Source organism: Coregonus clupeaformis, unplaced genomic scaffold (assembly GCF_020615455.1).
Source record: "Coregonus clupeaformis isolate EN_2021a unplaced genomic scaffold, ASM2061545v1 scaf1293, whole genome shotgun sequence".
Classification (NCBI taxonomy): Eukaryota; Metazoa; Chordata; class Actinopteri; order Salmoniformes; family Salmonidae; genus Coregonus; species Coregonus clupeaformis.
In genome coordinates, this window is record NW_025534747.1 from 107,153 (window position 1) to 132,000 (window position 24,848).

At 56.3% G+C, this 24,848-nt stretch overlaps 1 protein-coding gene across 1 annotated transcript in view; it reads left to right on the top strand.

The window, feature by feature from the left end:
- Positions 1-24,848, top strand: part of LOC121578623 (exocyst complex component 6) — a 110,329-nt gene that overhangs the window by 75,286 nt on the left and 10,195 nt on the right. The window contains 1 exon segment of the mRNA XM_045217964.1: positions 10,748-10,889. Coding sequence (XP_045073899.1) covers positions 10,748-10,889 — 142 coding nt within the window.

A 24,848-nucleotide genomic window follows, 5' to 3' on the forward strand; every position in this document is an offset into this window, starting at 1 on the left:
TGAGTTCCCCATGTTCCCCAGAGTGAGGCTGCCTATCTGGGGAACACGGCTCTGGGTCTACACGCCCTGAGTTCCCCATGTTCCCCAGAGTGAGGCTGCCTATCTGGGGATCACGGCTTTGGGTCTACACGCCCTGAGTTCCCCATGTTCCCCAGAGTGAGGCTGCCTATCTGGGGAACACGGCTCTGGGTCTACAAGCCCTGAGTTCCCCATGTTCCCCAGAGTGAGGCTGCCTATCTGGGGAACACGGCTCTGGGTCTACACGCCCTGAGTTCCCCATGTTCCCCAGAGTGAGGCTGCCTATCTGGGGATCACGGCTCTGGGTCTACACGCCCTGAGTTCCCCATGTTCCCCAGAGTGAGGCTGCCTATCTGGGGAACACGGCTCTGGGTCTACACGCCCTGAGTTCCCCATGTTCCCCAGAGTGAGGCTGCCTATCTGGGGATCACGGCTCTGGGTCTACACGCCCTGAGTTCCCCATGTTCCCCAGAGTGAGGCTGCCTATCTGGGGATCACGGCTCTGGGTCTACACGCCCTGAGTTCCCCATGTTCCCCAGAGTGAGGCTGCCTATCTGGGGAACACGGCTCTGGGTCGACACGCCCTGAGTTCCCCATGTTCCCCAGAGTGAGGCTGCCTATCTGGGGATCACGGCTCTGGGTCTACACGCCCTGAGTTCCCCATGTTCCCCAGAGTGAGGCTGCCTATCTGGGGAACACGGCTCTGGGTCTACACGCCCTGAGTTCCCCATGTTCCCCAGAGTGAGGCTGCCTATCTGGGGATCACGGCTCTGGGTCTACACGCCCTGAGTTCCCCATGTTCCCCAGAGTGAGGCTGCCTATCTGGGGATCACGGCTCTGGGTCTACACGCCCTGAGTTCCCCATGTTCCCCAGAGTGAGGCTGCCTATCTGGGGATCACGGCTCTGGGTCTACACGCCCTGAGTTCCCCATGTTCCCCAGAGTGAGGCTGCCTATCTGGGGATCACGGCTCTGGGTCTACACGCCCTGAGTTCCCCATGTTCCCCAGAGTGAGGCTGCCTATCTGGGGATCACGGCTCTGGGTCTACACGCCCTGAGTTCCCCATGTTCCCCAGAGTGAGGCTGCCTATCTGGGGATCACGGCTCTGGGTCTACACGCCCTGAGTTCCCCATGTTCCCCAGAGTGAGGCTGCCTATCTGGGGATCACGGCTCTGGGTCTACACGCCCTGAGTTCCCCATGTTCCCCAGAGTGAGGCTGCCTATCTGGGGAACACGGCTCTGGGTCTACACGCCCTGAGTTCCCCATGTTCCCCAGAGTGAGGCTGCCTATCTGGGGATCACGGCTCTGGGTCTACACGCCCTGAGTTCCCCATGTTCCCCAGAGTGAGGCTGCCTATCTGGGGATCACGGCTCTGGGTCTACACGCCCTGAGTTCCCCATGTTCCCCAGAGTGAGGCTGCCTATCTGGGTATCACGGCTCTGGGTCTACACGCCCTGAGTTCCCCATGTTCCCCAGAGTGAGGCTGCCTATCTGGGGAACACGGCTCTGGGTCTACACGCCCTGAGTTCCCCATGTTCCCCAGAGTGAGGCTGCCTATCTGGGGAACACGGCTCTGGGTCTACACGCCCTGAGTTCCCCATGTTCCCAAGAGTGAGGCTGCCTATCTGGGGATCATGGCTCTGGGTCTACACGCCCTGAGTTCCCCATGTTCCCCAGAGTGAGGCTGCCTATCTGGGGATCATGGCTCTGGGTCTACACGCCCTGAGTTCCCCATGTTTCCCAGAGTGAGGCTGCCTATCTGGGGATCACGGCTCTGGGTCTACACGCCCTGAGTTCCCCATGTTCCCCAGAGTGAGGCTGCCTATCTGGGGAACACGGCTCTGGGTCTACACGCCCTGAGTTCCCCATGTTCCCCAGAGTGAGGCTGCCTATCTGGGGATCATGGCTCTGGGTCTACACGCCCTGAGTTCCCCATGTTCCCCAGAGTGAGGCTGCCTATCTGGGGATCACGGCTCTGGGTCTACACGCCCTGAGTTCCCCATGTTCCCCAGAGTGAGGCTGCCTATCTGGGGAACACGGCTCTGGGTCTACACGCCCTGAGTTCCCCATGTTCCCCATAGTGAGGCTGCCTATCTGGGGATCACGGCTCTGGGTCTACACGCCCTGAGTTCCCCATGTTCCCCAGAGTGAGGCTGCCTATCTGGGGAACACGGCTCTGGGTCTACACGCCCTGAGTTCCCCATGTTCCCCAGAGTGAGGCTGCCTATCTGGGGATCACGGCTCTGGGTCTACACGCCCTGAGTTCCCCATGTTCCCCAGAGTGAGGCTGCCTATCTGGGGATCATGGCTCTGGGTCTACACGCCCTGAGTTCCCCATGTTCCCCAGAGTGAGGCTGCCTATCTGGGGATCACGGCTCTGGGTCTACACGCCCTGAGTTCCCCATGTTCCCCAGAGTGAGGCTGCCTATCTGGGGAACACGGCTCTGGGTCTACACGCCCTGAGTTCCCCATGTTCCCCAGAGTGAGGCTGCCTATCTGGGGATCACGGCTCTGGGTCTACACGCCCTGAGTTCACCATGTTCCCCAGAGTGAGGCTGCCTATCTGGGGATCACGGCTCTGGGTCTACACGCCCTAAGTTCCCCAGAGTGAGGCTGCCTATCTGGGGATCATGGCTCTGGGTCTACACGCCCTGAGTTCCCCATGTTCCCCAGAGTGAGGCTGCCTATCTGGGGAACACGGCTCTGGGTCTACACGCCCTGAGTTCCCCATGTTCCCCAGAGTGAGGCTGCCTATCTGGGGAACACGGCTCTGGGTCTACACGCCCTGAGTTCCCCATGTTCCCCAGAGTGAGGCTGCCTATCTGGGGATCATGGCTCTGGGTCTACACGCCCTGAGTTCCCCATGTTCCCCAGAGTGAGGCTGCCTATCTGGGGAACACGGCTCTGGGTCTACACGCCCTGAGTTCCCCATGTTCCCCAGAGTGAGGCTGCCTATCTGGGGAACACGGCTCTGGGTCTACATGCCCTGAGTTCCCCATGTTCCCAGAGTGAGGCTGCCTATCTGGGGATCATGGCTCTGGGTCTACACGCCCTGAGTTCCCCATGTTCCCCAGAGTGAGGCTGCCTATCTGGGGATCACGGCTCTGGGTCTACACGCCCTGAGTTCCCCATGTTCCCCAGAGTGAGGCTGCCTATCTGGGGAACACGGCTCTGGGTCTACACGCCCTGAGTTCCCCATGTTCCCCAGAGTGAGGCTGCCTATCTGGGGATCACGGCTCTGGGTCTACACGCCCTGAGTTCCCCATGTTCCCCAGAGTGAGGCTGCCTATCTGGGGATCACGGCTCTGGGTCTACACGCCCTGAGTTCCCCATGTTCCCCAGAGTGAGGCTGCCTATCTGGGGATCACGGCTCTGGGTCTACACGCCCTGAGTTCCCCATGTTCCCCAGAGTGAGGCTGCCTATCTGGGGATCACGGCTCTGGGTCTACACGCCCTGAGTTCCCCATGTTCCCCAGAGTGAGGCTGCCTATCTGGGGAACACGGCTCTGGGTCTACACGCCCTGAGTTCCCCATGTTCCCCAGAGTGAGGCTGCCTATCTGGGGATCACGGCTCTGGGTCTACACGCCCTGAGTTCACCATGTTCCCCAGAGTGAGGCTGCCTATCTGGGGATCACGGCTCTGGGTCTACACGCCCTGAGTTCCCCATGTTCCCCAGAGTGAGGCTGCCTATCTGGGGATCATGGCTCTGGGTCTACACGCCCTGAGTTCCCCATGTTCCCCAGAGTGAGGCTGCCTATCTGGGGAACACGGCTCTGGGTCTACACGCCCTGAGTTCCCCATGTTCCCCAGAGTGAGGCTGCCTATCTGGGGAACACGGCTCTGGGTCTACACGCCCTGAGTTCCCCATGTTCCCCAGAGTGAGGCTCCTATCTGGGGATCATGGCTCTGGGTCTACACGCCCTGAGTTCCCCATGTTCCCCAGAGTGAGGCTGCCTATCTGGGGAACACGGCTCTGGGTCTACACGCCCTGAGTTCCCCATGTTCCCCAGAGTGATGCTGCCTATCTGGGGAACACGGCTCTGGGTCTACACCTGAGTTCCCCATGTTCCCCAGAGTGAGGCTGCCTATCTGGGGAACACGGCTCTGCGTCTACACGCCCTGAGTTCCCCATGTTCCCCAGAGTGAGGCTGCCTATCTGGGGAACACGGCTCTGGGTCTACACGCCCTGAGTTCCCCATGTTCCCCAGAGTGAGGCTGCCTATCTGGGGATCACGGCTCTGGGTCTACACGCCCTGAGTTCCCCATGTTCCCCAGAGTGAGGCTGCCTATCTGGGGATCATGGCTCTGGGTCTACACGCCCTGAGTTCCCCATGTTCCCCAGAGTGAGGCTGCCTATCTGGGGATCACGGCTCTGGGTCTACACGCCCTGAGTTCCCCATGTTCCCCAGAGTGAGGCTGCCTATCTGGGGAACACGGCTCTGGGTCTACACGCCCTGAGTTCCCCATGTTCCCCAGAGTGAGGCTGCCTATCTGGGGATCACGGCTCTGGGTCTACACGCCCTGAGTTCCCCATGTTCCCCAGAGTGAGGCTGCCTATCTGGGGATCATGGCTCTGGGTCTACACGCCCTGAGTTCCCCATGTTCCCCAGAGTGAGGCTGCCTATCTGGGGAACACGGCTCTGGGTCTACATGCCCTGAGTTCCCCATGTTCCCCAGAGTGATGCTGCCTATCTGGGGAACACGGCTCTGGGTCTACACCTGAGTTCCCCATGTTCCCCAGAGTGAGGCTGCCTATCTGGGGAACACGGCTCTGCGTCTACACGCCCTGAGTTCCCCATGTTCCCCAGAGTGAGGCTGCCTATCTGGGGATCACGGCTCTGGGTCTACACGCCCTGAGTTCCCCATGTTCCCCAGAGTGAGGCTGCCTATCTGGGGAACACGGCTCTGGGTCTACACGCCCTGAGTTCCCCATGTTCCCCAGAGTGAGGCTGCCTATCTGGGGATCACGGCTCTGGGTCTACACGCCCTGAGTTCCCCATGTTCCCCAGAGATCTTTACAAGTATTTTGATCGTCCCTGTAGTCGGAATACGCTCAAGCATTCCAGGAGACCGGTCAAATTGTCAGCACCCCTGAGAGGGCCCCCGTGTTGAGGATCAGCGTGGCAGATGTGTTATTACCTACCCTTACCACCTGGGCGGCCCGTCAGGAAGTCCAGGATCCAGTTGGAGAGGGAGGTGTTTAGTCCCAGGGTCCTTAGCTTAGTGATGAGCTTTGAGGGCACTATGTTGTTGAACGCTGCGCTGTAGTCAATGAATAGCATTCTCACATAGGTGTTCCTCTTGTCCAGGTGGGAAAGGGCAGTGTGGAGTGCAATAGAGATTGCATCATCTGTGGATCTATTTGGGCGGTATGCAAATTGGAGTGGTCTAGGGTTTCTGGGATAATGGTGTTGTGAGTCATGACCAGCCTTTCAAAGCACTTCATGACTACAGACGTGAGTGCTACGGGTCGGTAGTCATTTATGCAGGTTATCTTAGTGTTCTTGCCTGTTTGATGGCTCGTCGGAGGGCATAGCGGGATTTCTTATAAGCGTCCGGGTTAGAGTCCTGCTCCTTGAAAGCGGCAGCTCTACCCTTTAGCTCAGTGCGGATGTTTCCTGTAATCCATGGCTTCTGGTTGGGGTATGTACGTACGGTCACTGTGGGGACGACGTCATCGATGCACTTATTGATGAAGCCAGTGACTGATGTGGTGTACTCCTCAATGCTTTCAGAAGAATCCCGGAACATATTCCAGTCTGTTCTAGCAAAACAGTCCTGTAGCTTAGCATCTGCTTCATCTGACCACTTCCTTATTAACCGAGTCACTGGTGCTTCCTGCTTTAGTTTTTGCTTATAAGCAGGAATCAGGAGGATAGAGTTATGGTCAGATTTACCAAATGGAGGGCGAGGGAGAGCTTTGGACGCGTCTCTGTGTGTGGAGTAAAGGTGGTCTAGAGTTTTCCTGTTTACTTATGACCTTATACAGCTCATTGAGTGCAATCTTAGTGCCTGCATCGGTTTGTGGTGGTAAATAGACAGCTACGAAAAATATAGAAGAAAACTCTCTTGGTAGATAGTGGGTCTACAGCTTATCATGAGATACTCTACCTCAGGCGAGCAAAACCTTGAGACTTCCTTTGTATTAGATTTTATGCACCAGCTGTTGTTTACATATATACAGACCGCCACCCCTTGTCTTACCGGAGTCAGCCGTTCTATCCTGCCGATGTAGCGTATATCCAGGCTCTGTCGTAGCCGGCCGTGACCGGGAGACCCATGGGGCGGCGCACAATTGGCCCAGTGTCGTCCAGGGTAGGGGAGGGAATGGCCGGCAGGGATGTTGGTAGAGCAGGGTTGTGGGTTTGTTTCCCACGGGGGCCAGTATGAAAAAAATTAAATAATGTATGCACTCACTAACTGTAAGTCGCTCTGGATAAGAGCGTCTGCTAAATGACAAAAATGTAAAATGTATCCCGCCAGCTGTATATTGTCCATGTCAGTCGTTTCAGCCACGACTCGGTGAAACATAAGATATTACAGTTTTTAATGTCCCGTTGGTAGGATAACCTTAATCTTAGGTCATCCAATTTATATTGAAATGATTGAACATTGGCTAATAGGATTGATGGAAGAGGCAGTTTACTCGCTCGCCGTCGGATCCTTACAAGGCACCCCGACCTACGTCCACGATATCTCCGTTTCTTTCTCATGCGAATGACGGGGATTTGGGCCTTGTCGGGTGTCTGTAGGATATCCTTCGCGTCCGACTCGTTGAAGAAAAAGTATTAGTCCAATACGAGGTGAGTAATCGCTGTCCTGATATCCAGAAGCTCTTTTTGGTTATCAGAGACGATGGCAGAAACATTATGTACTGAATAAATTACAAATAATGCGAAAAAACACACATAATAGTACAATTGGTTAGAGGGCTGTAAAACGGCTGCCATCTTCTTCGCTACAAGCTTGGCACACCTGCCGCTGAAAAACATCCCCACAGCATGATGCTGCCTCCACCATGCTTCACTGTAGGGATGGTATTGGCCAGGTGATAAGCGGTGCCTGGTTTCCTCCAGACGTGACGCTTGGCATTCAGGCCAAAGAGTTTAATCTTGGTTTCATCAGACCAGAGAATCTTGTTTCTCATGGTCTGAGAGTCCTTTAGGTTCCTTTTGGCAAACTCCAAGTGGGCTGTCATGTGCCTTTTACTGAGGAGTGGCTTCCGTCTGGCCACACTACCATACATGCCTGATTGGTGGAGTGCTGCAGAGATGGTTGTCCTTCTAGAAAGTTCTCCCATCTCCACAGAGGAACTCTGGAGCTCTGTCAGACTGACCATCGGGTTCTTGGTCACCTCCCTGACCAAGGCCCTTCTCCCCCGATTGCTTGGTTTTTGCTCTGACATGCACTGTCAACTGTGGGACCTTGTATAGACAGGTGTGTGCCTTTTAAAAATCATGTCCAATCAATTGAATTTACCACAGGTGGACTCCAATTAAGTTGTAGAAACATCTCAAGGATGATCAATGGAAACAGGATGCACCTGATGAGGGAAAAAAGTATATAATACATTTTAGAATAAGGCAACAAAATGTGGAAAAAGTGAAGGGGTCTGAATACTTTCCCAATGTGTTGTGAGCAATATGTTTGGAACATCGAATCGCAGTATCGAATCACAATACATATAGAATCGTGAGAATCTCAATACATATCGTATCGGCACCGAAGTATGTTGATAATACCGTATCGCTGGCCGTTCTCAGCCGTACTATATCCCTATATAGTGCACTACTATGGGGAATAGGGTGCTATTTGGGGACGCAGACGTTGTTGCTCTCTGACTGTTGGGATGGATGTTGGAGGTCTATTCTGCTAGGCCTCTACTACTTTATCTACCCTGGGATCACTGCCTATTGGGTTGAACACTTTCTCAAAATTGCCAGGTTTTCCAGAAATCCCGGTTGGAATCGGTTGGGAATAAGCAGGAAAATCTGGGAATCCTCCAGTTGGGGATTTCTGGAAAACCTGGGAATTTTGGGAAAGTTAACTGAATTGTTCAACCCCTGTAGGCGGTGATCCCAGGGTGGTAAAGAAAGAAAGGTGTGGGACTGAAAGGTGTCTCTTCTGATGCTGAAAGATTTCCAGAATAGACCTCTAACTGCCCTCCGACCCTCCGACCCTCCCACACCACCCATCCCTGATCCTGACCTGGCAGGGCTAGCGACCCTCCGACCCTCCCACACCACCCATCCCTGATCCTGACCTGGCAGGGCTAGCGACCCTCCGACCCTCCCACACCACCCATCCCTGATCCTGACCTGGCAGGGCTAGCGACCCTCCGACCCTCCCACACCACCCATCCCTGATCCTGACCTGGCAGGGCTAGCGACCCTCCGACCCTCCCACACCACCCATCCCTGATCCTGACCTGGCAGGGCTAGCGACCCTCCGACCCTCCCACACCACCCATCCCTGATCCTGACCTGGCAGGGCTAGCGACCCTCCGACCCTCCCACACCACCCATCCCTGATCCTGACCTGGCAGGGCTAGCGACCCTCCGACCCTCCCACACCACCCATCCCTGATCCTGACCTGGCAGGGCTAGCGACCCTCCGACCCTCCCACACCACCCATCCCTGATCCTGACCTGGCAGGGCTAGCGACCCTCCGACCCTCCCACACCACCCATCCCTGATCCTGACCTGGCAGGGCTAGCGACCCTCCGACCCTCCCACACCACCCATCCCTGATCCTGACCTGGCAGGGCTAGCGACCCTCCGACCCTCCCACACCACCCATCCCTGATCCTGACCTGGCAGGGCTAGCGACCCTCCGGCCCTCCCACACACCCCCCATCCCTGATCCTGACCTGGCAGGGCTAGCGACCCTCCGACCCTCCCACACCACCCATCCCTGATCCTGACCTGGCAGGGCTAGCGACCCTCCGACCCTCCCACACCACCCATCCCTGATCCTGACCTGGCAGGGCTAGCGACCCTCCGACCCTCCCACACCACCCATCCCTGATCCTGACCTGGCAGGGCTAGCGACCCTCCGACCCTCCCACACCACCCATCCCTGATCCTGACCTGGCAGGGCTAGCGACCCTCCGACCCTCCCACACCACCCATCCCTGATCCTGACCTGGCAGGGCTAGCGACCCTCCGACCCTCCCACACCACCCATCCCTGATCCTGACCTGGCAGGGCTAGCGACCCTACGACCCTCCCACACCACCCATCCCTGATCCTGACCTGGCAGGGCTAGCGACCCCTCCGACCCTCCCACACCACCCATCCCTGATCCTGACCTGGCAGGGCTAGCGACCCTCCGACCCTCCCACACCACCCATCCCTGATCCTGACCTGGCAGGGCTAGCGACCCTCCGACCCTCCCACACCACCCATCCCTGGTCCTGACCTGGCAGGGCTAGCGACCCTCCGACCCTCCCACACCACCCATCCCTGATCCTGACCTGGCAGGGCTAGCGACCCTCCGACCCTCCCACACCACCCATCCCTGATCCTGACCTGGCAGGGCTAGCTTGGGATCGTGTTTGTGTAAACAAACGTATCACTGAGATTCTATCTGCAGTGGATTCATTCATTGGAAGTAAACTATCCTAATAAACATCACCAGTGGTTCCTGATGACCAGGGCTGTCCATGTGCAGAGGTCTTCTTCTTCTCTGGTTTTCCTGTGGGGACTTGAGCCACTGTATAGGGTAGTCTGGAGCACATTGAAAAGATGCAACAATCATTTGATAGTGATACATGGGTTGGACAGCATGGACCCACCAGACAACAGTCCAACCCATGTCTCTCTGGTGCTCTCTCTGTCAGCCATCAGCATGATACAGCCTGGTGTTACTGTTCTTAGTGCATGATGTCTCTGTGGTCTGTTGGTCTGGTCTGTTCTTAGTGCATGATGTCTCTGTGGTCTGTTGGTCTGGTCTGCTTTTCCTCGCTCTGTACCAACCCTGTTCATTTGAAGACGTCGTTCTGTTTGAGCCTCATCTGTGCTGTTCTGCCTGCATGTTTTACCCATGTTTTGTTCGGTGTCGTTACATAACCTGCTGTTATCTAGAGAACATGGGCCAGCAGCCCACAGTAGTCAATTCCAAATCCTCAGGTATGGTAGAGGAAGCTTTGACTAAATCTTTCCTCCCATATTCTACTGACAGGTTGTCCTGCTCAAACTGACATTTATTCTCTTCTCTTTTCCCCCCCTCTCTATTTCTGTCTCTGTCTCTCTCTCTGTCTCTCTCTCTCTCTCTCTCTCTCTCTCTCTCTCTCTCTCTCTCTCTCTCTCTCTCTCTCTCTCTCTCTCTCTCTCTCTCTCTCTCTCTCTCTCTCTCTCTCTCTCTCTCTCTCTCTCTCTCTCTCTCTCTCTCTCTCTCTCTCTCTCTCTCTCTCCTCTCACCCTCTGTATCCTCTCCCCCCCTCTCTCGCTCTCTCCTCTCACCCTCTGTATCCTCTCCCCCTCTCTCGCTCTCTCCTCACCCTCTGTATCCTCTCCCCCTCCCCTCTCTCTCTCTCCTCACCCTCTGTATCCTCTCCCCTCCCTCCCTCTCTCTCTCCTCTCACCCTCTGTATCCTCTCCCCCTCCCCCCTCTCTCTCTCCTCTCACCCTCTGTATCCTCTCCCCCCCCCTCTCTCTCTCCTCTCACCCTCTGTATCCTCTCCCCCCTCCCCTCTCTCTCCCCCTCCCCCTCTCTCCTCCTGTAGGGTAAAGTGGCCCAGACAGCCTGTATGTCAGCGTGTAAGCACCTGTCCACGTCCCTGATGCAGATGCCCTTGGACAGCGAGCTGAAGCAGATCAGCATGGGAGCCATTCAGCAGTTCAACCTGGACGTCATACAGTGTGAATGTAAGTAGAGTTAAGGGGAGTTTAGCCATGCAGTGGGAATGATTGACAAAACACACACAACTCCCTATCACCCCCATGGAAACGGTCAGTGCGAGTGCTTTAACTGTGGAGGGGTAGATGTCAGTGTGAATGTAAGTAGAGGGGGAATTAGGTAGAGGGGGAGTTGAGCCTAATGCTGACTATGTTCCAAACGGCACCCTATTCCCTATATAGTGCACTACTTTAGACCAGGACCCATAGGGTGCCATTTGGAACGCAAACGATGTCATACAGGGCGGCAGGTAGCTTAGTGGTTAAGAGCGTTGTGCCAGTAACCGAAAGGTCGCTGGTTCTAATCCCCGAGCCAACTAGGTGAAAAATGTGTCGATGTGCCCTTGAGCAAGGCACTTAACCCTAATTGCTCCTGTAAGTCGCTCTGGATAAGAGCGTCTGCTAAATGACTAAAAATAAAATAAAATACAGTGTGAATGTAAGTGGCGTTAAGGGTAGTTACGCCTAATGATGTTTGAACAAGAGGGATAGAGGGGTAGAGGGGTAGAGGGGTAGAGGGGTAGAGGGATAGAGGGATAGAGGGGTAGAGGGATAGAGGGATAGAGGGGTAGAGGGATAGAGGGGTAGAGGGTAGAGGGATAGAGGGGTAGAGGGGTAGAGGGATAGAGGGATAGAGGGGTAGAGGGGTAGAGGGGTAGAGGGATAGAGGGATAGAGGGGTAGAGGGATAGAGGGGTAGAGGGGTAGAGGGGTAGAGGGATAGAGGGATAGAGGGGTAGAGGGGTAGAGGGGTAGAGGGGTAGAGGGATAGAGGGTGAGGGATAGAGGGATAGAGGGATAGAGGGGTAGAGGGGTAGAGGGGTAGAGGGGTAGAGGTAGAGGGGTGGAGGGGTAGAGGGATGGAGGGTGGAGGGATGGAGGGGTGGAGGGGGTAGAGGGATGGAGGGGTAGAGGGATGGAGGGGTAGAGGGATGAGGGGTAGAGGGGTAGAGGGGTGGAGGGGTAGAGGGATGGAGGGGTAGAGGGATGGAGGGGTAGAGGGGTGGAGGGGTGGAGGGGTGGAGGGTAGAGGGATAGAGGGGTAGAGGGATAGAGGGGGTGGAGGGGTAGAGGGGTAGAGGGGTAGAGGGGTGGGAGGGGTAGAGGGGTAGAGGGGTAGGGGGGTAGAGGGATAGAGGGGTAGAGGGGTAGAGGGGTAGAGGGATAGAGGGATAGAGGGGTAGAGGGATAGGGGATAGAGGGGTAGAGGGATAGAGGGGTAGAGGGATAGAGGGGTGGGGTAGAGGGGTAGAGGGGTAGAGGGATAGAGGGGTAGAGGGATGGAGGGTAGAGGGGTGGAGGGGTAGAGGGGTAGAGGGGTAGAGGGGTAGAGGGATGGAGGGTGGAGGGATGGAGGGGTGGAGGGATGGAGGGGTAGAGGGATGGAGGGGTAGAGGGATGGAGGGGTAGAGGGATGGAGGGGTAGAGGGGGTAGAGGGGTAGAGGGGTAGAGGGGTGGAGGGGTAGAGGGATGGAGGGGTAGAGGGATGGAGGGGTAGAGGGATGGAGGGGTAGAGGGTGGAGGGGTGGAGGGGTGGAGGGGTAGAGGGATGGAGGGTAGAGGGGTGGAGGGGTAGAGGGGTAGAGGGGGTAGAGGTGGGTAGAGGGGTGGAGGGGTAGAGGGGGTGGAGGGGTGGAGGGGTAGAGCCTTTGATTGGGGCTTCAGAAATGGAACGTGAGTGTGTCCCAAATGGCACCCTATTCCCACTATATTTCAAAAGTAGTCTAAAGTAGTGCACTATAAAGGGTATATGGTACCATTCTCTGGTCTAAAGTAGTGCACTATAAAGGGTATATGGTACCATTCTCTGGTCTAAAGTAGTGCACTATAAAGGGTATATGGTACCATTCTCTGGTCTAAAGTAGTGCACTATAAAGGGTATATGGTACCATTCTCTGGTCTAAAGTAGTGCACTATAAAGGGTATATGGTACCATTCTCTGGTCTAAAGTAGTGCACTATAAAGGGTATATGGTACCATTCTCTGGTCCAAAGTAGTGCACTATAAAGGGTATATGGTACCATTCTCTGGTCTAAAGTAGTGCACTATAAAGGGTATATGGTACCATTCTCTGGTCTAAAGTAGTGCACTATAAAGGGTATAGGTACCATTCTCTGGTCTAAAGTAGTGCACTATAAAGGGTATATGGTACCATTCTCTGGTCTAAAGTAGTGCACTATAAAGGGTATATGGTACCATTCTCTGGTCTAAAGTAGTGCACTATAAAGGGTATATGGTACCATTCTCTGGTCTAAAGTAGTGCACTATAAAGGGTATATGGTACCATTCTCTGGTCTAAAGTAGTGCACTATAAAGGGTATATGGTACCATTCTCTGGTCTAAAGTAGTGCACTATAAAGGGTATATGGTACCATTCTCTGGTCTAAAGTAGTGCACTATAAAGGGTATATGGTACCATTCTCTGGTCTAAAGTAGTGCACTATAAAGGGTATATGTTGCCATTTGGGACACAGTCTCTGCCCTCAAAATGCCCTCCGCTAAATGGCTGTGACAGAGCAGAGATGACTGTCCTGTCTCTCTCTCTCACACACACACACACACACACACACACACACACACGCATAAGATCCCTCTAGGAATCCACTCAGTTGGCTCCTCCAAGGTAATCCTCCACCTGTTAGTCAGAGGAGTGACCTGTGATCTAGCCTCCACCTGTTAGTCAGAGTAGTGACCTGTGATCTAGCCTCCACCTGTTAGTCAGAGGAGTGACCTGTGATCTAGCCTCCACCTGTTAGTCAGAGGAGTGACCTGTGATCTAGCCTCCACCTGTTGGTCAGAGGAGTGACCTGTGATCTAGCCTCCACCTGTTAGTCAGAGTAGTGACCTGTGATCTAGCCTCCACCTGTTAGTCAGAGGAGTGACCTGTGATCTAGCCTCCCCTGTTAGTCAGAGGAGTGACCTGTGATCTAGCCTCCACCTGTTAGTCAGAGGAGTGACCTGTGATCTAGCCTCCACCTGTTAGTCAGAGGAGTGACCTGTGATCTAGCCTCCACCTGTTAGTCAGAGTAGTGACCTGTGATCTAGCCTCCACCTGTTAGTCAGAGGAGTGACCTGTGATCTAGCCTCCACCTGTTAGTCAGAGGAGTGACCTGTGATCTAGCCTCCACCTGTTAGTCAGAGTAGTGACCTGTGATCTAGCCTCCACCTGTTAGTCAGAGGAGTGACCTGTGATCTAGCCTCCACCTGTTAGTCAGAGGAGTGACCTGTGATCTAGCCTCCACCTGTTAGTCAGAGTAGTGACCTGTGATCTAGCCTCCACCTGTTAGTCAGAGTAGTGACCTGTGATCTAGCCTCCACCTGTTAGTCAGAGTAGTGACCTGTGATCTAGCCTGTTAGTCAGAGTAGTGACCTGTGATCTAGCCTCCACCTGTTAGTCAGAGTAGTGACCTGTGATCTAGCCTGTTAGTCAGAGTAGTGACCTGTGATCTAGCCTCCACCTGTTAGTCAGAGGAGTGACCTGTGATCTAGCCTCCACCTGTTAGTCAGAGGAGTGACCTGTGATCTAGCCTCCACCTGTTAGTCAGAGTAGTGACCTGTGATCTAGCCTCCACCTGTTAGTCAGAGGAGTGACCTGTGATCTAGCCTGTTAGTCAGAGTAGTGACCTGTGATCTAGCCTCCACCTGTTAGTCAGAGGAGTGACCTGTGATCTAGCCTCCACCTGTTAGTCAGAGGAGTGACCTGTGATCTAGCCTCCACCTGTTAGTCAGAGTAGTGACCTGTGATCTAGCCTCCACCTGTTAGTCAGAGGAGTGACCTGTGATCTAGCCTCTCCCATGTCCCTCTGTCTGCCGCACTCTGGGCCCTGGTCCAAAGTAGTGCACTGGAAAGGGTATAGAGTGAGTGCCCTTTGGAGACTCAGTCCCTGACCTCAAAGCGACCTCAAAGCGACCTCTGCTGAACAGCGGTGTTGTGAAGTATTTCCTCATACTCAGTCCCCTGACCTCAACGCGACCTCTGCTGAACAGCGGTGTTGTGAAGTATTTCCTCATACTCAGTCCCTGACCTCAAAGCGACCTCTGCTGAACAGCGGTGTTGTGAAGTGTTTCCTCATACTCAGTCCCTGACCTCAACGCGACCTCTGCTGAACAGCGGTGTTGTGAAGTATTTCCTCATACTCAGTCCCTGACCTCAAAGCGACCTCTGCTGAACAGCGGTGTTGTGAAGTATTTCCTCATACTCAGTCCCCTGACCTCAAAGCGACCTCTGCTGAACAGCGGTGTTGCGAGGGTATTTCCTCATACTCAGTCCCCTGACCTCAAAGCGACCTCTGCTGAACAGCGGTGTTGTGAAGTATTTCCTCATACTCAGTCCCTGACCTCAAAGCGACCTCTGCTGAACAGCGGTGTTGTGAAGTATTTCCTCATACTCAGTCCCTGACCTCAAAGCGACCTCTGCTGAACAGCGGTGTTGTGAAGTATTTCCTCATACTATTTTCCTACAGAGCAGGTCAGTCATCAGGTGTTTCACGGTCAAGTCATTTAGTGTTTCATGGTATACCAGTACCTCAGTAATATTACCCTATCAAAACCTCATACTTATGATACCAACATATCAGAATACCCGAGTACTGTTTCATATGATAGTACCAATCTAAAGAACCAGCTGGCGACTGTTATAAATGTTTATAAAGTCAGTTTTTCACTGTCATGCCATCTCTCATGTGGCAGCTGTAATCAGCCAGCCACATCACCTTCCAGCCGTCACTCACAGATGTAATCAGCCAGCCACCTCACCTTCTAGCCATCACTCACAGATTTAATCAGCCAGCCACCTCACCTTCCAGCCATCACTCACAGCTGTAATCAGCCAGCCACATCACCTTCCAGCCGTCACTCACAGATGTAATCAGCCAGCCACCTCACCTTCCAGCCATCACTCACAGATTTAATCAGCCAGCCACCTCACCTTCCAGCCATCACTCACAGCTGTAATCAGCCAGCACATCACCTTCCAGCCGTCACTCACAGATGTAATCAGCCAGCCACCTCACCTTCCAGCCATCACTCACAGATTTAATCAGCCAGCCACATCACCTTCCAGCCATCACTCACAGCTGTAATCAGCCAGCCACCTCACCTTCCAGCCATCACTCACAGCTGTAATCAGCCAGCCACATCACCTTCCAGCCGTCACTCACAGATGTAATCAGCCAGCCACCTCACCTTCCAGCCATCACTCACAGATTTAATCAGCCAGCCACATCACCTTCCAGCCATCACTCACAGCTGTAATCAGCCAGCCACATCACCTTCCAGCCTTCACTCACAGATTTTATCAGCCAGCCACATCACCTTCCAGCCATCACTCACAGCTGTAATCAGCCAGCCACATCACCTTCTAGCCATCACTCACAGCTGTAATCAGCCAGCCACATCAACTTTCAGCCATCACTCACAGCTGTAATCAGCCAGCCACATCACCTTCCAGCCATCACTCACAGCTGTAATCAGCCAGCCACATCACCTTCCAGCCATCACTCACAGCTGTAATCAGCCAGCCACATCACCTTCCAGCCATCACTCACAGCTGTAATCAGCCAGCCACATCACCTTCCAGCCATCACTCACAGCTGTAATCAGCCAGCCACATCACCTTCCAGCCATCACTCACAGCTGTAATCAGCCAGCCACATCACCTTCCAGCCGTCACTCACAGCTGTAATCAGCCAGCCACATCACCTTCCAGTTTTTCAAATAGAATCTAGCAGGGATGGCGGGTGAAGATGCAGAACCTGATGAGTCTTCTGTTGTTACATTGGATACATTGGAGCAGCGCTCAGAGCGAGCAAAGTTGATACATTGTATCATTTAATCTCATTTAATCACAGGCCAGTCAGAGAGAGGTGTGTTTATGAGAGAGAGGTGTGTTTATGAGAGAGAGGTGTGTTTATGAGAGAGAGGTGTGTTTATGAGAGAGAGGTGTGTTTATGAGAGAGAGGTGTGTTTATGAGAGAGAGGTGTGTTTATGAGAGAGAGGTGTGTTTATGAGAGAGAGGGTGTGTTTGAGAGAGAGAGAGGTGTGTTTGAGAGAGGGAGAGAGAGGTGTGTTTATGAGAGAGAGGTGTGTTTATGAGAGAGAGGTGTGTTTATGAGAGAGAGGTGTGTTTATGAGAGAGAGAGGTGTGTTTGAGAGAGAGAGAGGTGTGTTTGAGAGAGAGGTGTGTTTGAGAGAGAGGTGTGTTTATGAGAGAGAGGTGTGTTTATGAGAGAGAGGTGTGTTTATGAGAGAGGGAGACTGAGAGAGGGAGGGAGACTGTATTATATTATACAGTGAACCGTGTGAAGTTAATTCAATATGTGTTGTATTGAGTAGAAGTGTGAATATCAGTGACAGGTTTTTGTGTAGCAAATGGGCAGAAGGTTTAATAAAACAGCGTCCGGAGGACAGAGCGAAAAGGATGCTATGCCTGTGATTATCACGCTGAAACAGGAAAGGGCCTTCCCCAAACTGTTGCCACAACGTTGGAAGCACAAAATCGTAGCGTTAAGATTTCCCTTCTCTGGAACTAAGGGGCCTAGCCCGGACCATGAAAAACAACCCCAGACCATTATTCCTCCTCCACCAAACTTTAGAGTTGGCACTATGCATTGGGGCAGGTAGCGTTCTCCTGGCATCCGCCAAACCCAGATTCGTCCATCGGACTGCCAGATGGTGAAGCGTGATTCATCACTCCAGAGAACGCGTTTCCACTGCCCCACAGTCCAATGGCTGTGAGCTTTACACCACTCCAGCTGACGCTTGGCATTGCGCATGGTGATCTTAGGCTTGTGTGCGGCTGCTCTGCCATGGAAACCCATTTCATGAAGCTCCCGACGGACAGTTTTTGTGCTGACATTACTTCCAGAGGCAGTTTGGAACTCGGTAGTGAGTGTTGCAACCGAGGACAGAATATTTTTACGTGCTACGCGCTTCAGCACTCGGCGGTCCCGTTCTGTGAGCTTGTGTTGCCTACCACTTCGCGGCTGAGCCGTTGTTGTTTCTAGATGTTTCCACTGTACAATAACAGCACTTCCAGTTGACCGGGGCATCTCTAGCAGGGCTGTTTGAGCTAACTGGGAAGTAACTGGTGGCGGGCCTCCTGTCCCCCATACCAGCAACACTGTGGTTACCTGGCTGGGAACGGGAAGTAACTGGTGGCGGGCCTCTGTCCCCCATACCAGCAACACTGTGGTTACCTGGCTGGGAACGGGAAGTAACTGGTGGCGGGCCTCCTGTCCCCCATACCAGCAACACTGTGGTTACCTGGCTGGGAACGGGAAGTAACTGGTGGCGGGCCTCCTGTCCCCCATACCAGCAACACTGTGGTTACCTGGCTGGGAACGGGAAGTAACTGGTGGCGGGCCTCCTGTCCCCCATACCAGCAACACTGTGGTTACCTGGCTGGGAACGGGAAGTAACTGGTGGCGGGCCTCCTGTCCCCATACCAGCAACACTGTGGTTACCTGGCTGGGAACGGGAAGTAACTGGTGGTGGGCCTCCTGTCCCCCATACCAGCAACACTGTGGTTACCTGGCTGGGAACGGGGAAGTAACTGGTGGCGGGCCTCCTGTCCCCCATACCAGCAACACTGTGGTTACCTGGCTGGGAACGGGAAGTAACTGGTGGCGGGCCTCCTGTCCCCCATACCAGCAACACTGTGGTTACCTGGCTGGGAACGGGGAAGTAACTGGTGGCGGGCCTCCTGTCCCCCATACCAGCAACACTGTGGTTACCTGGCTGGGAACGGGAAGTAACTGGTGGCGGGCCTCCTGTCCCCCATACCAGCAACACTGTGGTTACCTGGCTGGGAACGGGAAGTAACTGGTGGTGGGCCTCCTGTCCCCCCATACCAGCAACACTGTGGTTACCTGGCTGGGAACGGGAAGTAACTGGTGGTGGGCCTCCTGTCCCCCATACCAGCAACACTGTGGTTACCTGGCTGGGAACGGGAAGTAACTGGTGGCGGGCCTCCTGTCCCCCATACCAGCAACACTGTGGTTACCTGGCTGGGAACGGGAAGTAACTGGTGGCGGGCCTCTGTCCCCCATACCAGCAACACTGTGGTTACCTGGCTGGGCGGGAAGTAACTGGTGGTGGGCCTCCTGTCCCCCATACCAGCAACACTGTGGTTACCTGGCTGGGAACGGGAAGTAACTGGTGGTGGGCCTCCTGTCCCCCATACCAGCAACACTGTGGTTACCTGGCTGGGAACGGGAAGTAACTGGTGGCGGGCCTCCTGTCCCCATACCAGCAACACTGTGGTTACCTGGCTGGGAACGGGGAAGTAACTGGTGGCGGGCCTCCTGTCCCCCATACCAGCAACACTGTGGTTACCTGGCTGGGAACGGGAAGTAACTGGTGGCGGGCCTCCTGTCCCCCATACCAGCAACACTGTGGTTACCTGGCTGGGAACGGGAAGTAACTGGTGGCGGGCCTCCTGTCCCCCATACCAGCAACACTGTGGTTACCTGGCTGGGAACGGGAAGTAACTGGTGGCGGGCCTCCTGTCCCCCATACCAGCAACACTGTGGTTACCTGGCTGGGAACGGGAAGTAACTGGTGGTGGGCCTCCTGTCCCCCATACCAGCAACACTGTGGTTACCTGGCTGGGAACGGGAAGTAACTGGTGGTGGGCCTCCTGTCCCCCATACCAGCAACACTGTGGTTACCTGGCTGGGAACGGGAAGTAACTGGTGGCGGGCCTCCTGTCCCCCATACCAGCAACACTGTGGTTACCTGGCTGGGAACGGGAAGTAACTGGTGGCGGGCCTCCTGTCCCCATACCAGCAACACTGTGGTTACCTGGCTGGGAACGGGAAGTAACTGGTGGCGGGCCTCCTGTCCCCCATACCAGCAACACTGTGGTTACCTGGCTGGGAACGGGAAGTAACTGGTGGCGGGCCTCCTGTCCCCCATACCAGCAACACTGTGGTTACCTGGCTGGGAACGGGAAGTAACTGGTGGCGGGCCTCCTGCCCCCATACCAGCAACACTGTGGTTACCTGGCTGGGAACGGGAAGTAACTGGTGGCGGGCCTCCTGTCCCCATACCAGCAACACTGTGGTTACCTGGCTGGGAACGGGAAGTAACTGGTGGCGGGCCTCCTGTCCCCCATACCAGCAACACTGTGGTTACCTGGCTGGGAACGGGAAGTAACTGGTGGCGGGCCTCCTGTCCCCCATACCAGCAACACTGTGGTTACCTGGCTGGGAACGGGCAGTAACTGGTGGCGGGCCTCCTGTCCCCCATACCAGCAACACTGTGGTTAACTGGCTGGGAACGGCAAGTAGCTGGTGGCGGGCCTCCTGTCCCCCCATACCAGCAACACTGTGGTTACCTGGCTGGGAACGGGTAACTGGTGGCGGGCCTCCTGTCCCCCATACCAGCAACACTGTGGTTACCTGGCTGGGAACGGGGTAACTGGTGGCGGGCCTCCTGTCCCCCCATACCAGCAACACTGTGGTTACCTGGCTGGGAACGGGAAGTAACTGGTGGCGGGCCTCCTGTCCCCCCATACCAGCAACACTGTGGTTACCTGGCTGGGAACGGGAAGTAACTGGTGGCGGGCCTCCTGTCCCCCCCATACCAGCAACACTGCGGTTACCTGGCTGGGAACGGGAAGTAACTGGTGGCGGGCCTCCTGTCCCCCCATACCAGCAACACTGTGGTTACCTGGCTGGAACGGGAAGTAACTGGTGGCGGGCCTCCTGTCCCCCCATACCAGCAACACTGTGGTTACCTGGCTGGGAACGGGGTAACTGGTGGCGGGCCTCCTGTCCCCCCATACCAGCAACACTGTGGTTACCTGGCTGGGAACGGGAAGTAACTGGTGGCGGGCCTCCTGTCCCCCATACCAGCAACACTGTGGTTACCTGGCTGGGAACGGGAAGTAACTGGTGGCGGGCCTCCTGTCCCCCCATACCAGCAACACTGTGGTTACCTGGCTGGGAACGGGAAGTAACTGGTGGCGGGCCTCCTGTCCCCCATACCAGCAACACTGTGGTTACCTGGCTGGGAACGGGAGTAACTGGTGGCGGGCCTCCTGTCCCCCATACCAGCAACACTGTGGTTGCCTGGCTGGGAACGGGAAGTAACTGGTGGCGGGCCTCCTGTCCCCCCATACCAGCAACACTGTGGTTACCTGGCTGGGAACGGGAAGTAACTGGTGGCGGGCCTCCTGTCCCCCCATACCAGCAACACTGTGGTTACCTGGCTGGGAACGGGAAGTAACTGGTGGCGGGCCTCCTGTCCCCCATACCAGCAACACTGTGGTTACCTGGCTGGGAGCGGGAAGTAACTGGTGGCGGGCCTCCTGTCCCCCCATACCAGCAACACTGTGGTTACCTGGCTGGGAACGGGAAGTAACTGGTGGCGGGCCTCCTGTCCCCCCATACCAGCAACACTGTGGTTACCTGGCTGGGAACGGGGAAGTAACTGGTGGCGGGCCTCCTGTCCCCCATACCAGCAACACTGTGGTTACCTGGCTGGGAACGGGAAGTAACTGGTGGCGGGCCTCCTGTCCCCCATACCAGCAACACTGTGGTTACCTGGCTGGGAACGGGAAGTAACTGGTGGCGGGCCTCCTGTCCCCCCATACCAGCAACACTGTGGTTGCCTGGCTGGGAACGGGAAGTAACTGGTGGCGGGCCTCCTGTCCCCCATACCAGCAACACTGTGGTTACCTGGCTGGGAACGGGGGGTAACTGGTGGCGGGCCCTGTCCCCCCATACCAGCAACACTGTGGTTACCTGGCTGGGAACGGGAAGTAACTGGTGGCGGGCCTCCTGTCCCCCCATACCAGCAACACTGTGGTTACCTGGCTGGGAACGGGAAGTAACTGGTGGCGGGCCTCCTGTCCCCCATACCAGCAACACTGTGGTTACCTGGCTGGGAACGGGAAGTAACTGGTGGCGGGCCTCCTGTCCCCCATACCAGCAACACTGTGGTTACCTGGCTGGGAACGGGAAGTAACTGGTGGCGGGCCTCCTGTCCCCCATACCAGCAACACTGTGGTTACCTGGCTGGGAACGGGAGTAACTGGTGGCGGGCCTCTGTCCCCCCATACCAGCAACACTGTGGTTACCTGGCTGGGAACGGGAAGTAACTGGTGGCGGGCCTCCTGTCCCCCATACCAGCAACACTGTGGTTACCTGGCTGGGAACGGGAAGTAACTGGTGGCGGGCCTCCTGTCCCCCATACCAGCAACACTGTGGTTACCTGGCTGGGAGCGGGAAGTAACTGGTGGCGGGCCTCCTGTCCCCCCCCCTACCAGCAACACTGTGGTTACCTGGCTGGGAGCGGGAGGTAACTGGTGGCGGGCCTCCTGTCCCCCATACCAGCAACACTGTGGTTACCTGGCTGGGAGCGGGAAGTAACTGGTGGCGGGCCTCCTGTCCCCCCATACCAGCAACACTGTGGTTACCTGGCTGGGAGCGGGAGTAACTGGTGGCGGGCCTCCTGTCCCCCCCTGCCAGCAACACTGTGGTTACCTGGCTGGGAGCGGGAGTAACTGGTGGCGGGCCTCCTGTCCCCCCATACCAGCAACACTGTGGTTACCTGGCTGGGGAGCGGGAAGTAACTGGTGGCGGGCCTCCTGTCCCCCCATACCAGCAACACTGTGGTTACCTGGCTGGGAGCGGGAAGTAACTGGTGGCGGGCCTCCTGCCCCCATGCCAGCAACACTGTGGTTACCTGGCTGGGAGCGGGGAAGTAGCTGGTGGCGGGCCTCCTGTCCCCCATACCAGCAACACTGTGGTTACCTGGCTGGGAGCGGGGGGTAACTGGTGGCGGGCCTCCTGTCCCCCCATACCAGCAACACTGTGGTTACCTGGCTGGGAGCGGGAAGTAACTGGTGGCGGGCCTCCTGTCCCCCCTACCAGCAACACTGTGGTTACCTGGCTGGGAGCGGGAAGTAACTGGTGGCGGGCCTCCTGTCCCCCCTTACCACAACACTGTGGTTACCTGGCTGGGAGCGGGAGTAACTGGTGGCGGGCCTCCTGTCCCCCCATACCAGCAACACTGTGGTACCTGGCTGGGGCGGGAAGTAACTGGTGGCGGGCCTCCTGTCCCCCATACCAGCAACACTGTGGTTACCTGGCTGGGAGCGGGAAGTAACTGGTGGCGGGCCTCCTGTCCCCCATACCAACAACACTGTGGTTACCTGGCTGGGAGCGGGAAGTAACTTGGTGGCGGGCCTCCTGTCCCCCATACCAGCAACACTGTGGTTACCTGGCTGGGAGCGGGAGTAGCTGGTGGCGGGCCTCCTGTCCCCCCATACCAGCAACACTGTGGTTACCTGGCTGGAACGGGAAGTAACTGGTGGCGGGCCTCCTGTCCCCCCATACCAGCAACACTGTGGTTACCTGGCTGGGAGCGGGAAGTAACTGGTGGCGGGCCTCCTGTCCCCCCATACCACAACACTGTGGTTACCTGGCTGGGAGGGGAGTAACTGGTGGCGGGCCTCGTCCCCCATACCAGCAACACTGTGGTTACCTGGCTGGGAGCGGGAAGTAACTGGTGGCGGGCCTCCTGTCCCCCCTACCAAACACTGTGGTTACCTGGCTGGGAGCGGGAGTAACTGGTGGCGGGCCTCCTGTCCCCCCATACCAGCAACACTGTGGTTACCTGGCTGGGAGCGGGAAGTAACTGGTGGCGGGCCTCCTGTCCCCCCATACCAGCAACACTGTGGTTACCTGGCTGGGAACGGGAAGTAACTGGTGGCGGGCCTCCTGTCCCCCCATACCAGCAACACTGTGGTTACCTGGCTGGGGGCGGGGAAGTAACTGGTGGCGGGCCTCCTGTCCCCCCATACCAGCAACACTGTGGTTACCTGGCTGGGAGCGGGAGTAACTGGTGGCGGGCCTCCTGTCCCCCATACCAGCAACACTGTGGTTACCTGGCTGGGAGCGGGAAGTAACTGGTGGCGGGCCTCCTGTCCCCCCATACCAGCAACACTGTGGTTACCTGGCTGGGAGCGGGAGTAACTGGTGGCGGGCCTCCTGTCCCCCCATACCAGCAACACTGTGGTTACCTGGCTGGGAGCGGGAAGTAACTGGTGGCGGGCCTCCTGTCCCCCCATACCAGCAACACTGTGGTTACCTGGCTGGGAGCGGGAAGTAGCTGGTGGCGGGCCTCCTGTCCCCCATACCAGCAACATGTAGTTACCTGGCTGGGAGCGGGAAGTAACTGGTGGCGGGCCTCCTGTCCCCCCATACCAGCAACACTGTGGTTACTGGCTGGGAGCGGGAGTAACTGGTGGCGGGCCTCCTGTCCCCCCATACCAGCAACACTGTGGTTACCTGGCTGGGAGCGGGGAAGTAACTGGTGGCGGGCCTCCTGTCCCCCCATACCAGCAACACTGTGGTTACCTGGCTGGGAGCGGGAGTAACTGGTGGCGGGCCTCCTGTCCCCATACCAGCAACACTGTGGTTACCTGGCTGGGAGCGGGAGTAACTGGTGGCGGGCCTCCTGTCCCCCCATACCAGCAACACTGTGGTTACCTGGCTGGGAACGGGAAGTAACTGGTGGCGGGCCTCCTGTCCCCCCCATACCAGCAACACTGTGGTTACCTGGCTGGGAGCGGGGGTAACTGGTGGCGGGCCTCCTGTCCCCCCATACCAGCAACACTGTGGTTTACCTGGCTGGGAGCGGGAAGTAACTGGTGGCGGGCCTCCTGTCCCCCCCATACCAGCAACACTGTGGTTACCTGGCTGGGAGCGGGAAGTAACTGGTGGCGGGCCTCCTGTCCCCCCATACCACAACACTGTGGTTACCTGGCTGGGAGCGGGAAGTAGCTGGTGGCGGGCCTCCTGTCCCCCCATACCAGCAACACTGTGGTTACCTGGCTGGGAGCGGGGAAGTAACTGGTGGCGGGCCTCCTGTCCCCCATACCAGCAACACTGTGGTTACCTGGCTGGGAGCGGGAGGTA